The sequence below is a fragment of the Hirundo rustica genome, chromosome Z (genome assembly GCF_015227805.2).
Source record: "Hirundo rustica isolate bHirRus1 chromosome Z, bHirRus1.pri.v3, whole genome shotgun sequence".
NCBI classification, from domain to species: domain Eukaryota; kingdom Metazoa; phylum Chordata; class Aves; order Passeriformes; family Hirundinidae; genus Hirundo; species Hirundo rustica.
Genome location: NC_053488.1, coordinates 39,828,609 through 39,842,892, shown reverse-complemented (window position 1 = coordinate 39,842,892; position 14,284 = coordinate 39,828,609). Strand labels below are relative to the sequence as shown.

The window sequence follows — 14,284 nt, the reverse complement described above, 5'->3', positions numbered from 1 at the left end:
CCAAAATATTTACTCCATAGCTTCCCCAAGCAGTGTGCATGCTCTCCCTAACAAGCTTAGCAAGTCGACTTAATAGCTAAATTCTAACCAGTATTCCTGCTCTGTGGCTTGTTAAATAGCCACTAGCCTGACTGAGGCTCTTCCTTAAAAAAAATAACAAACCAAACTTGTCAGGAAATTCAGGTTGAAAGAAATCTACAAGCAGCACATGAACAATTCACAATTACTATTATGGATAACTCACCTTGCTTTTCTCTTTAAGAGTTTACTAAATGCAACATAAAGACTTTCACTATCAAAAATAATGAAATTAATCACCCACAAGTTCTGGTCTAGTGTTCCTCTGTGTGCATAGCTATTAGCCTCTAAAAAGATACTATGCACAAAAACCTATGGGTTCATGAACCCAGAACTCGTGCTAGTTATGCTTCAGAACTACACCTCCTTCACCTACAGTCCAAGAGCTAGAGTTGATGACAATACCCAAAAGCCAAGCCAAGCCTTCTCCCCCTGCTGTTTTTGGTATTTACCATCCTCTGCAGGAACTACTGGTACCCCAAACACACCTTAGTATGTAACTAGTACTCATGTTTCACCATCAGTGATACCTGCAGAGAGAAGAGGACATAGGGCACTGTATAAATCACCTCAATTAAGTCAGCCAGCAAGTACACAGGTAACAAAGCAGCCCAATGTCACTTTCCATAGGGAAATAATTTCTCCCTTCCCCCCCTTCCTTCTCCAGCTGAAGCTGGTACAGGGGGAGACAATATCTAGTGTCCTATATAACTCCTGAAACAAGCCCTCTGAACAGTTCAGGTGTGCTTTGGGTGCTCCCGCTATAATGTTTAAAAGGACGAAACTGCACAAACTACATAAGTGTGATATTCTGAGGTGCCATAAAGAAAACACTAACAGAATTACAAGCCAAGTGAAGATCAGATGCTGCATACAAAAGGTGACAAGACTTTAAATCTTTGCTATGAGACACAAGGAACCAGAGACAATTTCCCACTTCCCATTTAAAATAATCATAAATTCTACATTTCTTTTTGTAACAGCTATTAGCCATTCCCAAATAGGGCTGCATTTTAGTGACCAGTGGGGAGAGAGGCACACACATATAGACTCCACCTAAGAGTATAACTTAGGATGCCTATTTGACAAAAATACCAAGTAGAAAAAAAGACCAAAATACCAAGTCATCTGTATACAGTGGAATTAAAGTATTTATTTAAAAAGTAAACCTTTGGACACATTGCAATTAAAAAAAAAAAGGAAAAATACAAAGAATCTATTGGATCAAGCAGTCAAAAACCAGCAATATTACAAGCTGTTTACATACCAACATTTACATTAATTTAAACAAGTGGCATGTCACCAACATGTAAAATATACTTCAAGAGTTTTAAAATCAAGTTGAGTTTTGAAAGACACAAGGCTACCACATGCGAACATGGGTTTGGTCATTCAGTTTAAATCCCCTCTTATACTGAAATGTTCAGTCTTCAAATTATACAAGTGGATAGCTAGCAGCTGTTGCTATTCCACAGTGGTTCTTCCTGTCCTTGGCCATGTAGATATATCCTTTGTCACCCCATTTCTCACCCCAGCTGAAAACAAAAGCAAAGGGTTTGTTTACATATTCAGAAGTTACTTTATTTACTGCCCTCCCCTCTAAGTGTTTAAAACTGGCAACTGCTGCCTTCCACACCTGTGGAGAAAATCCAAGATAAATACAGCCAAAAACTTAAGTGTTTTCCAGCAGTTAAAAGCATCCCAGGAGGCATCCCAAGCTCACAGAACTGAAGAATACATCAATTCTCTCACGAGGTAGTCACACTGATGTGCAAACCTTGAGTACAGGTGCCTGAAGCTCAGACACTGCTCCCAGGCAATTTAAGGGAAGTCAAAGGCTATAAGCAGCATCTGAGGGTGGTGCCCCAGTAATGCTGAGAACATGAGACAAGCTCATGTGATGTGCCCTTTGGCATTTATGTATTTTCCCTCCAACCTAGGAGGTAACTCCATCTTTCAAGTTCAAATATTGTCCTATTTCACAGAAGTGAGCTGCACTCTCCTTCCAAAGAAGTCCATTACACCCCTACAAGCAGGCTTCCCATTCCCTGCTGCTCCACTGCTTTATTATCTACTAGGTTCACAGACTGTTTCAGCACCAAGCTCCCTTAAATTAACTGAACAAGCAGAATAAGATGGCTGCTTTGGGTTTACTTTATTAGTAAGCAGCAGCAGGAGTTGGATTTTACCTTTTGTCATACCATATAACCTGAAAACAATCTCCAGATCTCACACACACAGATTTTAATTACTGTTGTCTCTCCACCTTTCCCCTTCCAAGTGACAAACTACCTTCTATTCTCCCCAGGATACATGACAAGATACATGTTAAGATCTTACCTGTTCTTAACAATCCAGTATTTCTTCCCATCTACATCTTCCCCCTCAAAGCCATAACCTACAACGAGAACACCATGGTCCAAGTCTTCACTGCTGCAGTCTGGTTCATAGTAGATACCTGCAAAGGTGTATGTTCACTCTTCAGTAAAATCATCTGTAGAAAACCCTCATCACTCATTATAAGCTTTGTTTATTTTAACTTAAATGTTGCACAGCTTCTTGAAAGTTAGAGAAAGAAATAGTTAAGTGAATTTTATCATGGCAAAAACTGAGGGATAAGTAGACACATATACAAGAGCTATACACGTGGAAAACCTGACCTAGAATTAAAATTACTTCTAAATTATCATACCTTTTTTTTTCTATTGAACTGTAGGGTAATGGATATTGAGTAATTAAAAAACCAGTTCTCTGAATGAATGTAATTAACAAATCCCCACCTGACTGATAGAACTGAAATGAGGAATGGCCTGCATCAATAGCAACAGACACCGGACCCACAGCTGCAACTGCTTTCATGAGAGCTCTTTCGTGTCCTTGAGGGATGTCAACAAAGCCAGTGTCATTAGCAGCATTGTATTCTGCCTTGTAGCGACAGTCTTCATCATCCTAAGTAGAGAAAGCTCTAGTTATCACACAGTTTTCCACTTAACACACAGGTGAGCACAGAACTACCACACATTATGTGACTTTGCTGCTTTGAAAGCAAGGGACTGAAGAGGATACAACTGCCTCAGCAGCACTTTGCAAGGATAACAGACAGGGAATACAGAAGAACCACTTCTGAGTTTCTCAAAAGTACAGAAAAAGTAAATGACAGTGGGGATGAAAAAATCCCCACCAACTTGACTGACGTGCAGAGGGCCATCACATTCTGGAACTCTGCCCTCTTTGGTGGGCAGGACAAATATCTTTATAGGAAAGAAAGAAGCCCAGAATGCATTAATGGGCAATGGAAGAAAACCAAGTATTCACTAATTACAAAGCAATCCAGAAACTGCTCATTGAGCAAGCACTTAAAATCCACAATTTTGACATGTCATAGTTTGAAAAGCTGTACAGAGTGATTTGAAAGTTAGGAATTTGTATTACATGTCCTTACATACAGCATTTGGGGGGTGGTATTTCTAGTGGTGTGGTTTTTTTTTTTTTTTTAACAGTGAAGCCTGAACTGCTGATGTCACATACATTTACAGCAGGACAGGTGAGGCCTAGTTTATAAGTCAGGTCATGTGAAACTGAAACAGATTCAAGCAAGCACATCCTTCCCTTACCTGCATTATAGGTTAGTACCAAAGTTGTTTCCCCCAACTAAATGAACATAGTCTACACCTCAATTGCGTACATTTTGTACTCAGAAAGTTAGGCACTTTCTATAATCAACTGGGATCTCTACAACAGCCAAGATTACGATAAAAATGAGATTACAGGGACACAGGTAAACAGGAACCTAGATCCAATGTTGTTCACAACAAAAGGTATTGCAATAGCCCACTGAGACAATGCAAAACAGGCTGAAAAAAACCATCCTCTGTAGTGAGCAGAACTCTTTAAAAGGTGAAAACCACAAACTATGGGCCCTCAAATGATACCACAATCGACTACTGCTCTTTCATCCTCTTGTATCTGTTTAACATTTACTAGATCATTAGAGGGATTTTAAAAGCCTGTCCACTATCTCCATTTATGCACACTTAGTCTAGAAACAGAACTCAAGGTATTAACAACAATTGTTGTCAAAAATCCAATTGACACCAGTCACAAGAATTAGGTGTTCTACAGACGGCAACTCTCTAATAGGTCAGTTACAGGAAGATGAATTGCTCTCCTACCACTAAGTAGCACTGTTGACAAGGGCTGGGTTCTTGGTTTGGTGTGGCAACCAAGATAAGGCATGACAGAAGGGCAACAACAAGGGGGAGGAATAAGAATACTTGCTCCAGTTTTTCTAACCGGTTTGTCAAGATTTTGACCTCAGAGACCAGTGCAGTACGTGATTCCTACCAGAGCTAGCAGTCATGCTAGTTCTCTTAGCAAAGACAACAGGAATTACAGATGCACTGATCTCTACAGAGAGATTTTCCTTTCTAGGTATGAGTTTCCCAACACACAATCTTTTCCACACATAAGACATGACACCTGCAATAGAAGTTCAGCTCTTCCACTTACCTTTGCAGTGTATGGGTACGACTCCTCTGAATCAATGCCCCCATTATCCTGCACATACTGAAAAGCCTGGTCCATGAGACCACCATTACAACCTTGATTGCCCTCAGGGCGTGAGCAGTCCACCAGATTCTGTTCACTCAGTGAAACAAGTTTGCCAGTTTTTCTGAAGTGCTGCCCTTCAAGAGCTCCTGTTGTACTGAAAGCCCAGCAAGAGCCACACTGACCCTGAAATATAAAGTGAAATCCTAGGTTACAAACCCAGACAGTTACAAAATGGTGCTTAGTTTAATAAGCTTGTACTAGGCACCAGTAAACAGCTACAGTGTTTTTCCTCTATGAAAGTGCATGTAACATTCAGGAAACTGGACCTGTAAATGGTAAGAAATTCACCATCAGATAGTACCTGGTCTTTAACTGGAGTTACGTATCCCTTCTCTCTCCAATCTACTGATCGTGGCGCTTCCAGGAAGTTGGGCTCAAGAAACTGGGATCCTCTGTATTTTCTTTCTGACTTTTTGTGTACATAACCATTCATCAGCTGTCTGAACTCCTCAGTTGTCTGAAAAACAAATCAATATATGCAGTCACTATCTATTACACACCATTACTTAGAACTGTATATAACATGTCTCTATACATACCATGTCGCCAAACTGATTCATTCCCAATTTGTAGCTGTGTTTTCCTAGTGCATGATCCAGATTATGGATTTCAATCATTTTCAAATTCTTCTCCCACACCACTCTTCTCCAGCCTTCCTCTCTCTAAGAGGCCAAAAAAAAAAAACCAGCGTACTTCAAGGAGGCATTTCAAACCAAGTTCACATGCACAACAACAAGCTTTCTAAGGCCCATAATACTCGGGCAAATGTGGACGAGTCGAATGGGAAGAGTGAACGGTGCTAAGAGGTAGCGTTTCTCCCGCCCTCATAACAAAAACAATTAGTACAGTGCAGCTGAGTCAATACACAAACACAGGAAAGGAACCTGGAAAGAGAAGGATTATGCTTCCCAAGCGCTGCCCATAAAGCTGGCGTTGTAACAAAGCAGACATGACTCAGCTGGCGGGGCCCATCTCCGTGCGCTCAGCGCTCGCCCAGCAGAGCGCGTACCCCGGCGGCTCACCTCATGATAGTCCTTCTTGTGCCACGACTTCCACAGCTGCCAGTGGTCGTCCAGCTCGGGGTCCAGGCTCGGCGCGCCGAGAACCACGCCCAAGCAGAGGCACAGCGTGGGCACGAAAGGGTTCATACTGGCAGATCTGCCAAGGACGGAGGAACGGCGGTCAGGCAGGGCGCCCGGAGCGCGGGGATACCAGAACCGAGGCCGCCCGCGCGTCCTCCGCCAGCGATCGGCCGCAGCCGAGAACCCCGCGCTGCCCGCCCCGCCCTCGGCCGCGACTGTAAACAAGCCCGGGCGGCGCGGCCGGGACGCGGGGTGCGCAGGCGGCAGTCTCCCGAGGAAGCAGCTGGAATGGCGGCTCCTTCCCGGCAGGAACCGCCCCAACGCGGGACAAGGACGCGGCCGAGGCCGACCCTCTCCACACGCCCCCGCCTCGCAGCCCGCGCTCACCACGCCCGACGACCTCCACTGCACTCCTACCTCCTCGGCCCGGCGAGGCTCGGTCTCCGCGGCCACCCTCTTATCCCGGCCGCGGCCGTGCCCGCCCCGCCGCGCCCATTGGCGGCCGGGCCGGGCCGCGCCTTCCGCCGGGCGGGGCGGGGGCTGCCGAGGCTGCCCCGCATCGGCCCCGGGATGGGGCCGGGAGCGCCCGGAGGCGGTGCGGGGCCTGCCTGGGGATATGCTGCACCGCCGGAGCCGCTAGGTTGGGCCGTGTTTGTTCAAGTATTTACTCCGAGCGCTTTCGGGCCGGAGATAGTGGCTGCACGCTAAGCCTGGTGGAATTTAACTTGAAGGGACATAAAGCGGGCAGGTTGGGGAACGAAGGAAAAACTAAGTCTGGAGGCAAGGAGACGGGAATGGCGGGCGTTGGCCGCCGCAGTGCCGTCCGTGTGCTCCCGGTGAGGGCTCCTGCTCGGGTCAGGTTGTTGCGGCGCCTCCCGTGCTGCCCCGGTGGTCTCTGGCCCTGGGTGCCCCCCGGCAGCCCCAGCCCGCTCCTCCTGGCTGGCACAAGCTGCTGCCTTTGCAGCTCTGCCAGAGGTTTTGTTGAAGGCGGCCGGCAGGGCCACCTCCATGACGCTGGCACCAGGCCGGTGTGAAGAAGCATCTCCCGCTGGGCACAGCAGCGTGGCATTGACACTGCTGCCAGAAACATTTTCAGGAAACTCCTTTTATTCCCCCATGTTTTAGTATCTGAAAACTGCTTTATTGTTTTTTCTTTGTTTTGATTTGGTTTGGGTTTGGTTTGTTTTTTTGTTTGTTTGTTTACTTTGTAATTTTTTCTGCCTCTGGACTCAAGCTCGGTAAAAGGTGTTTTAATACCACTGGTGGCTAGTGTTTATGTGCATAGCATCCAGTAATACCTACTGGAAAACACTGTGACATCAAGAGTTACAGCACAGATGAGATACCAGTAGGTTTACACATGGACTTGGTTTTCACGTAAGCACTTTGATTTTTAACAGGAAACTTGTCTGCAGTAGGATAACTGCAATTTATGTGAGGTTCACCCTTAAACTCTTGTAGAGCCAGCAGTGCTGATGGCTTTAGCTTATAAACTTTAGAACGTATATTTAGTGTAAAAACCAGGGTTTGCAGACTGTTACACAACAGTGAAAAGGAAGAAATCACGTGATACTTTTTTGGTGCCTTAAGACACACAATATATTGCTAAAACAAGCAATACGTATTTCTTTACCCACGTAAAGGGGTATTTGGGATTTTTTTGAGATGCATGGCATTTGAAAATATTTTACTTAACAGCTTTTTGCTGATATTTTTTGTGCAATCAAATTTCTCAGTCCTGTTTAAGTTAGCTTTGTTTATGCAATTGTATCTAATACTGACTGAGCATTGAAAGGCTACAAGTAAATTATCAATGAACTATGGACAAGAAGTTCTCTTCTTAAAGGACAAGATGTTTAGCTGGCATGACAGGAGGTAATGTCTATATTACAGAAGGTCTTGCACCATAAGTCACATGCCTGCTGTTCTGTAGTGTGCCCTGAGATGCAGCAAGGCAAACTGATGCTTTTCTGGATGATAGGAGGTCCTGTCTCTTTGGGGAAGTTACCATACAGTCAGCTAACATATGATACCACTATCATATTCTCTCCTATTCTCTCCTCCTGAGCACTCTTGGTGAACGTACACACACACACACACAGGAGTCAAATACCATTTTTATTATGAAGATAAATTCACCCTACCAGTTTATTTAACAACTGTGCTTAGGGAAGTCTTAGCTAAGAATTTGTTGAAATCCTTGAAGGAGGCAGGAGACAGGAATACTTTCACCTTCAGCATGTTGACTTAGGCTTGTACCGAGTTCTAAGTGTTGTGTGGATATATCAATTCCTTAGGTATTTTGCTAAGGATGTTTGAGAGCCCAGGTGCAAAAATGTAAGCATATGCAAGGGAAATCAGTACAGCCATGGTCAGAATTTGGTCCTTGCAAGAGTGACCATCTAGAAACCTGTGATAGGAAGCTGAGCTAGGACCACCTTCAAGTCCTGGATGCACATTTCCTCTCTGAGAATTTTATAGTAATGCATCAACATGAACACTGACAGCCATGTTGTAACAGCTGTTCATTATTTCAGGCAAGGTAAAAACACTGTGTTACGGAGCTACTAGGCATCCCTCTCTTACTGACCCTGCTGCTCCTGCCTCTACACCACAATGTATTCACAAGCCAGACTGTAAGCCCAGTGTGGTGATGATCTGCTGAAGTGAACAGAAGGTCAGTGGCAGCAGTTACAGGTAATAACTGGACAGATACTGATAGAAATAATTTTCCATCGAACTGCGCAACCTTTTGACAGTATACTGCAGTCACACCAGCTGTAGCAGTCTTTGCTCTATTGAAAACAATCTCTGTGGGTACTGAGCAATGCACTCCTTCTAGGTTAGCAGAGAGAAGGGGTGAAATCAAGAGCTCCTTCACTCCCTCTGCTTAAAAGCTCTGTTGATGCCATCCAGTCCAGAGGAGTGGAGTCCATAGCTAGTCATGCTAATCACAGTAGTCAGTTCTGTCTGCAATAATCCAAAGATCAAAACTTGGAAGGAAGACACTTGTCCATTGTTTTAAATCTCTCCATTTCAGAGGATAACTTTCCAAGTTGTTTTTTTTTTTTTTTAAAAAAAGAGCTTTTGAGGAACCCTACATTTGCAAAACTCCTGGTATTTTGCCCAAGGCATACCACTCTTCTAAGAAGCAGGAACAACACCTTTTAATAACTAGTCATGTCACCATTGCAACAGCCAAACGTTTGCCAACTCTACTGCTGCTATCAGGCCCTACAAGTAACCAGATAACAGAATAGTTATCTGAATAGTGCCAAGAACTTGCATAGCGGTGTGTTGCCCCTGAAGCTGAAGGAGTCAATTCAGCATTGAATCTCCAGGGACATATCAACTGGAGTTGAGTTAACTGCTGCAGTTACCAAGTGTGCTTGGTACTGCACAAATTGCGGCATTGCACATGTGCAACACAATGCTTTCCCTTTGGAACCAATCTACTTATTTGAATCCAGGACTTTTGAAACTTTTTTGGTACTTTTAAATCATTGACGTTCTCCTGGTACAAATACACACAGGAAGGGACCAATCTGTATCTGCCAAAAGGCAACTCAGCAATCAGAAAAGCTGAGCTCCTTTGTAATGGCAATAGACTTGTGAAGCTACAGGTGGCTGGTAATATGTGAAAGCCATCCGAGCAATGTAAACAGAATAAGCTATGTCACACTCAACTGTGACAAGACTCTGCACAAGCAGTTCCCCCAGACCAGCAATCTCAAGATAACTCATGAGCCATGATCTTTACTGAAGTAAAAACAAATGGTTTATTTATATGCCATTTTGTCTGAACGGCAAAGGTAGGACATTTATTTTATTTAATCAAAGTGTTGAATGGATTTTTGTTTTACTATTGAGACTAAATTCAGGATTTCTGTTCCTGAAATAAAAATTTTCAACTGGCTTACTTAAAAAGCTATGCATATGAACATGTTTGTTTATACAAATATTAAAGTCCTCTAGCTTACAATCTCGTTTCTGTCATTTCACCCTACTACACTATGGCTTAAAAATAGATTTCTACAGGAGTATGGTCTCAGTCAAAATGTATTTTAGTGTTTTATAGCCTAACATGCAAGTTACTGTATTTCGTGGCAAGCTTTTACTGACCAGCTTCCATTAGATGCTACCAAAACAAAACAAGTGAAAACAAACACAAGGAAATAAAAACAAATAAAAAAATCCAAGTCTCATACTTCTGTTTAGCCAAAAAATTGATGCAGTTTAGAAAATTACAATTACGTTGCAGAGAACACTGTGCTGGTTTTACATCCCAGTGTTTGATTTGTGTGTAAGAAATTCCAGTCATATTTGTCTTTAGGAAAATGAAACTTTAAAAAATGCAGGCCAACTTTCTTTTCTAAAAAATAATCATGACTTTCTTCTGCCTATGGTAAAGATTCTTCTTACAGGAAAAAAAGCATAGTAAATTTCCAAAACCAGAGTGACTTCTTCAGAAAGCTGTGAGGATGTGAGAAAACAATTGCAGTAGGGATATCCCTATGCTGCTTGCTTTAATGCTTATTATTAGTGGCACACTCAGAAAAGTTTTAGGAACTGCAGATATTTTTCACCTAACTTGATTTGAACATCCCTGGGAAAAAGGCTGTCAAATAAACATGAGTGATTTCTTCTGTGTAGTTCTGTGAAAATAACCAGCTTTCTCCCTCAGTCTAGGCGTTCTTCACCACAGATCTAAGGTGGCTTTGTAGTTTATAATGTCCGTCTGGGATTATTATGTTCCCTCTGGGAACAAACAACGTTCATTCATAAGTAGCCTCTTAAGAATCTTTGTTTCAGATTCTCCCTAGTAAAATATAAGATTCAAACTGCTTCAGCTGGAGCATAACCCATAATGATGTTAGTTGCATCATTGTTAGGTTAGAAAAGGAAGCAGCATTTGCTTTAAGGGAACCCAGACAGGGTTCTGTGAGTGTTCCGAAGACCTGGGAGATGGCTGAGGAACAGTGACACAATCCTCTGAAATACTTCATTGTTTTCAGTGGTCCTGTGATCTGCCAGAATGACCATTTCCTCACCCGAGTGCTAGATAAGAAACTGCATTCCAGCTTTTCTGCTGGTCCCCAAGGCAGAGACGACTTCGTTTGCATCTTAATGTCTCACCTAGTCACAGGATTTGGGAAATGATGCAAGGGATTGCTTGCCTTGCAAGAAAGACCAGGTGGGGGTCCTCAATTACTTCAGGGTTAGGGTTTCTCAAAAGCAGTATTCTGTTCCTGTGAGGTTTTTTGATGAAGGTATTTTTTGTATATGTGGTGGGAGGGAAAGAGTTCTTTTGTTTTCTTTTTTCTTTCACCTTAATTTTTTTAAAGAGGTTAAATACTGAGTCATGTTTGAAGTCAGCTGTGAAGTTTTGACCATGATGTAACTCACATGCTTAAAATTTTAAACTTCAGTTTGATTGATTCCTCATTCATTACTCAGTGTCTCTTCCTGATTTCTGACAAGTAGTAATTTTTGTGTTTTGGGAGATTTGAAAGCTAACTGGGGGAAATAGTGCGAGTATGCGGGGAAGTATAATCTTGAATTGTTGATATAGAAATTGACAAATATAGAATAATTTTCACATTGTATTGATGTTTGTCTAAATTTTAAAAGTAATTGGTGTTTTTCCTCCTTATACTAAGAAGGATATATTAAAAAAATAGTCAAAAGTGTTTACCATTTCCTGACTCTCCTAATTTAAAATTTTATTCTAACAAGTTGAAACTTGTAGGTCCAGTCTGTATTGTAAAATTCTCTGACCAAGATCAATTTTTTGCTGCCCATCAGTACTCTACAGATCACAGTGAAAGCATTTTAACAGATTTCAAAGGAAGTGAAGGTGTGGGGAGGATTTAACATACTATTTAAAATTTGAAATCACATTTTATTTTTCTTTAATGATCCAACATTTCTGTTTTGGGACAGAAACAACTATAAAGTTCAGAGAAGTATAAATCTTAGTGTTTGATTATGGCGTTTATGCTTCTGTAAGCCATTGTAAACAGCTGCATAGCATGAAAGACAAATCTGTCTGTCTCTTGGAGCAGTAGCGTCTAAAGGGCAAGCTGACATGCTGGAAAGCATTTCCCATGATAAGGTTAGAGACAGTGAGTGAGGTGAGGAATTATTTTTAGAAGTTACAGGCTGGGCTTCATTAACAGATCATGTGAGAGAAGGTTAAACAAAAGCTGCTTGCAGAAGAGGAGAGAGGCTATTGAAACAATTGAATATGGGTCTAGTTTGTTTTCCCGAAAATCAGGTAAGAGCAAAATGACTGAGTGTGCTTTTGGGGTAAGAGCAGTGGTGACTCACACCCACTGTTATTCCTGCTTTACAAACAGAAAGACTGAGGAAAGAAGAAGCAGTAATGTACAGCTGTGGCCACTGAAATCAAATGAATGACTATGAACAAATCACTATAGGTTCTTCAACAGCACGATTACCCATGGTAAATCGTAATGCATCACATCTCTTTTCCTATTTCTGCCAGTCAAGAGAAATGTAAGGGTTACCTAGTTTGGGGAGTATGAACACACATGTGATATAAATGAGTGAATGGCACATTGCCTTGTTAGTCTCTGAGATTCAGTTGAAGCATTCTCAGCCCATTGATCCCCAGGATGCTGGCAGCTGCTGCCAGAATTACATTATAATTTCAAATATTTTAATAACTGCTTAACCACTGTGGCAGACACAGTGCACAGGTCTTTTATAAAACCTTTATGGCCACCGAAGAATTTCTTGATTTGAATCTTTGCATTAGTAGAGCAGAATTTCTTTTGATCTCTCCTTTGATCAACCTCAGCCCATGAGGCATCCAGAATGTATGCCACAAGCTTCAGGACAGCACAGCAGAAGGCAAACAACTTGTGCACTGGTTGTTCATTTGCCACTGAAAGTGAGTGTGTACATGAGGACAGTCATCTGGAGGTGAGGTGAAGCTGATTTACTTAGTAGCTAGCATGAAACAAGATATTTTAGGAAACTGTTTCACAATACAGCAGTGTCTTGATGGCTCCATGACAAGGCCATACATAGTGCAGCAGGTGCAGAGCTGAGGGCTGAATGCTACTTCTCCGACTTGTCTCATGAGCATCTATATATAAGCTTATGCTTATATGCTTATGCTTATTTCCTCTTGCTTATTTCCTCTTGCTCCATATGGAAACAACAGGGATTTTACTAGACCTTGCTCTTGGGCTTGCAGAAGAGCACAGTGAGTGACACCAACACAGTATTCATACAATCATTTCTCATCCTTGTCACCAGAGCCTTCCACTGCTCTTATAGCAGGCTATCTCTTGATGTGCATGCATTACCAGAAAAGTGGGCTGACCTGAAGGGTCATGATGGTACCTACAGCTTAGAGCTGTGCTGGACTGTGGCCCAGCTGCCTAATATTGGGGCCTCAATTGCTCAAGCCAAGCCTCACCATTCACATTACAGTGTACTCACAGATTCCTCCCTCCCTCCCTGAGTTCTGTTGCTCAAAGTCAGACTTGGATATTAGCTAAGTAAGCTGTTTTACACACTGGCCTGCAAACAACTCATTACTGATCATATCCGTGATCTTATGCAAAAAATTTGGCCTTTGCCCATGGCTGGAAAGGTGGTGACGAAACCCTTTGTTCAGAGGCTGTTCCGATGCTGTGTACCTGGGTTGCCTTCTGCTCTCCTGTCCCCTGATAGTGGTCCCAAGCCCTTCCATTAGCATGAAGGGCAGACACTTGAGCACACACAACAATCCAAACACACTGCAATCCAAACAGAGTGTTGGCTGTTTCCTGTCCCCCAGATGACTTTGTTTTTTTAAGAACTTCGTTTTTGGCTAAACAAGTAACTACTCAAAACAGAGGCTGTGTTTGGTGGTTTTGCCAGGGTGAATGCAGTCTGCTCCAGCTACCGTGTCTGTTAACAAAGGCTTTCCTTGGTGCAGGTGTCAGTGCAAATTTTCAAAGGCCCTCAGTCCTGGCACTGGAATCTAGAACTTTTCACAGCCTGCCTGCAAAAAGTTAATCTCCAAATACTATAATGAAGACAGACAGAGAGGAAGGAAGGGAGAAAGAAAGTGAAGAAATATACAAAAATAATCTAGCAGCCTAGAGTTTACCTAAAAAATCCTTATTTTGTGACTATTTTGACTATACATAGAGTAGCAAAGATTAATGTCAATATTAAATTTTTTTATTACTTTTTTCCCCTAGCAAATAAGCTTGAATTTAGTACTTTTTAATTGTTGTTGTTTTCCCAGTCAGTACTACTACATTAGCACAGCTGGACATCCCCGCTAAATAGTCTTACATTGTAACAAGGCAAGGACACTCAAGAATGGCTCCATAAAGGCACAACTATTTTCTTCCTGGGTTTCATAAAAAACATATCCATAGCTCAAATATGAGCTCACACTCATTATTTCATCTATTGTTCAGTGCACTGAGTTTGTACTGTCCTAAATCATTCACAGACTGTAAATTAAAATTCCTAGAAAGAATGAA

General features: G+C 42.3%; 1 protein-coding gene across 1 annotated transcript; it reads right to left on the bottom strand.

The window, feature by feature from the left end:
• Window positions 1-1,205: 1,205 nt before the first annotated feature.
• On the bottom strand, window positions 1,206-6,196 carry CTSL (cathepsin L). Its single transcript, XM_040090022.2, has 8 exons — window positions 6,159-6,196; window positions 5,712-5,847; window positions 5,229-5,351; window positions 4,991-5,146; window positions 4,588-4,812; window positions 2,859-3,027; window positions 2,419-2,536; window positions 1,206-1,613 (listed from the first exon to the last, which is right to left on the bottom strand). Exons 2-8 carry the CDS (start codon window positions 5,835-5,837, stop codon window positions 1,514-1,516), a joined length of 1,017 nt encoding a protein of 338 aa, XP_039945956.1. The 5' UTR covers window positions 5,838-5,847; window positions 6,159-6,196; the 3' UTR covers window positions 1,206-1,513.
• Window positions 6,197-14,284: the final 8,088 nt, after the last annotated feature.

Excerpts from the sequence above, each read along its gene's own strand:
- CTSL (XM_040090022.2), bottom strand. The coding sequence starts at position 5,837 with ATGAACCCTTTCGTGCCCACGCTGTGCCTCTGCTTGGGCGTGGTTCTC. Across the intron at positions 5,147-5,228 it reads TGAATCAGTTTGGCGACATG|ACAACTGAGGAGTTCAGACA; the intron begins GTATGTATAGAG and ends TTTGTTTTTCAG. Across the intron at positions 4,813-4,990 it reads TAACTCCAGTTAAAGACCAG|GGTCAGTGTGGCTCTTGCTG; the intron begins GTACTATCTGAT and ends TTTATATTTCAG.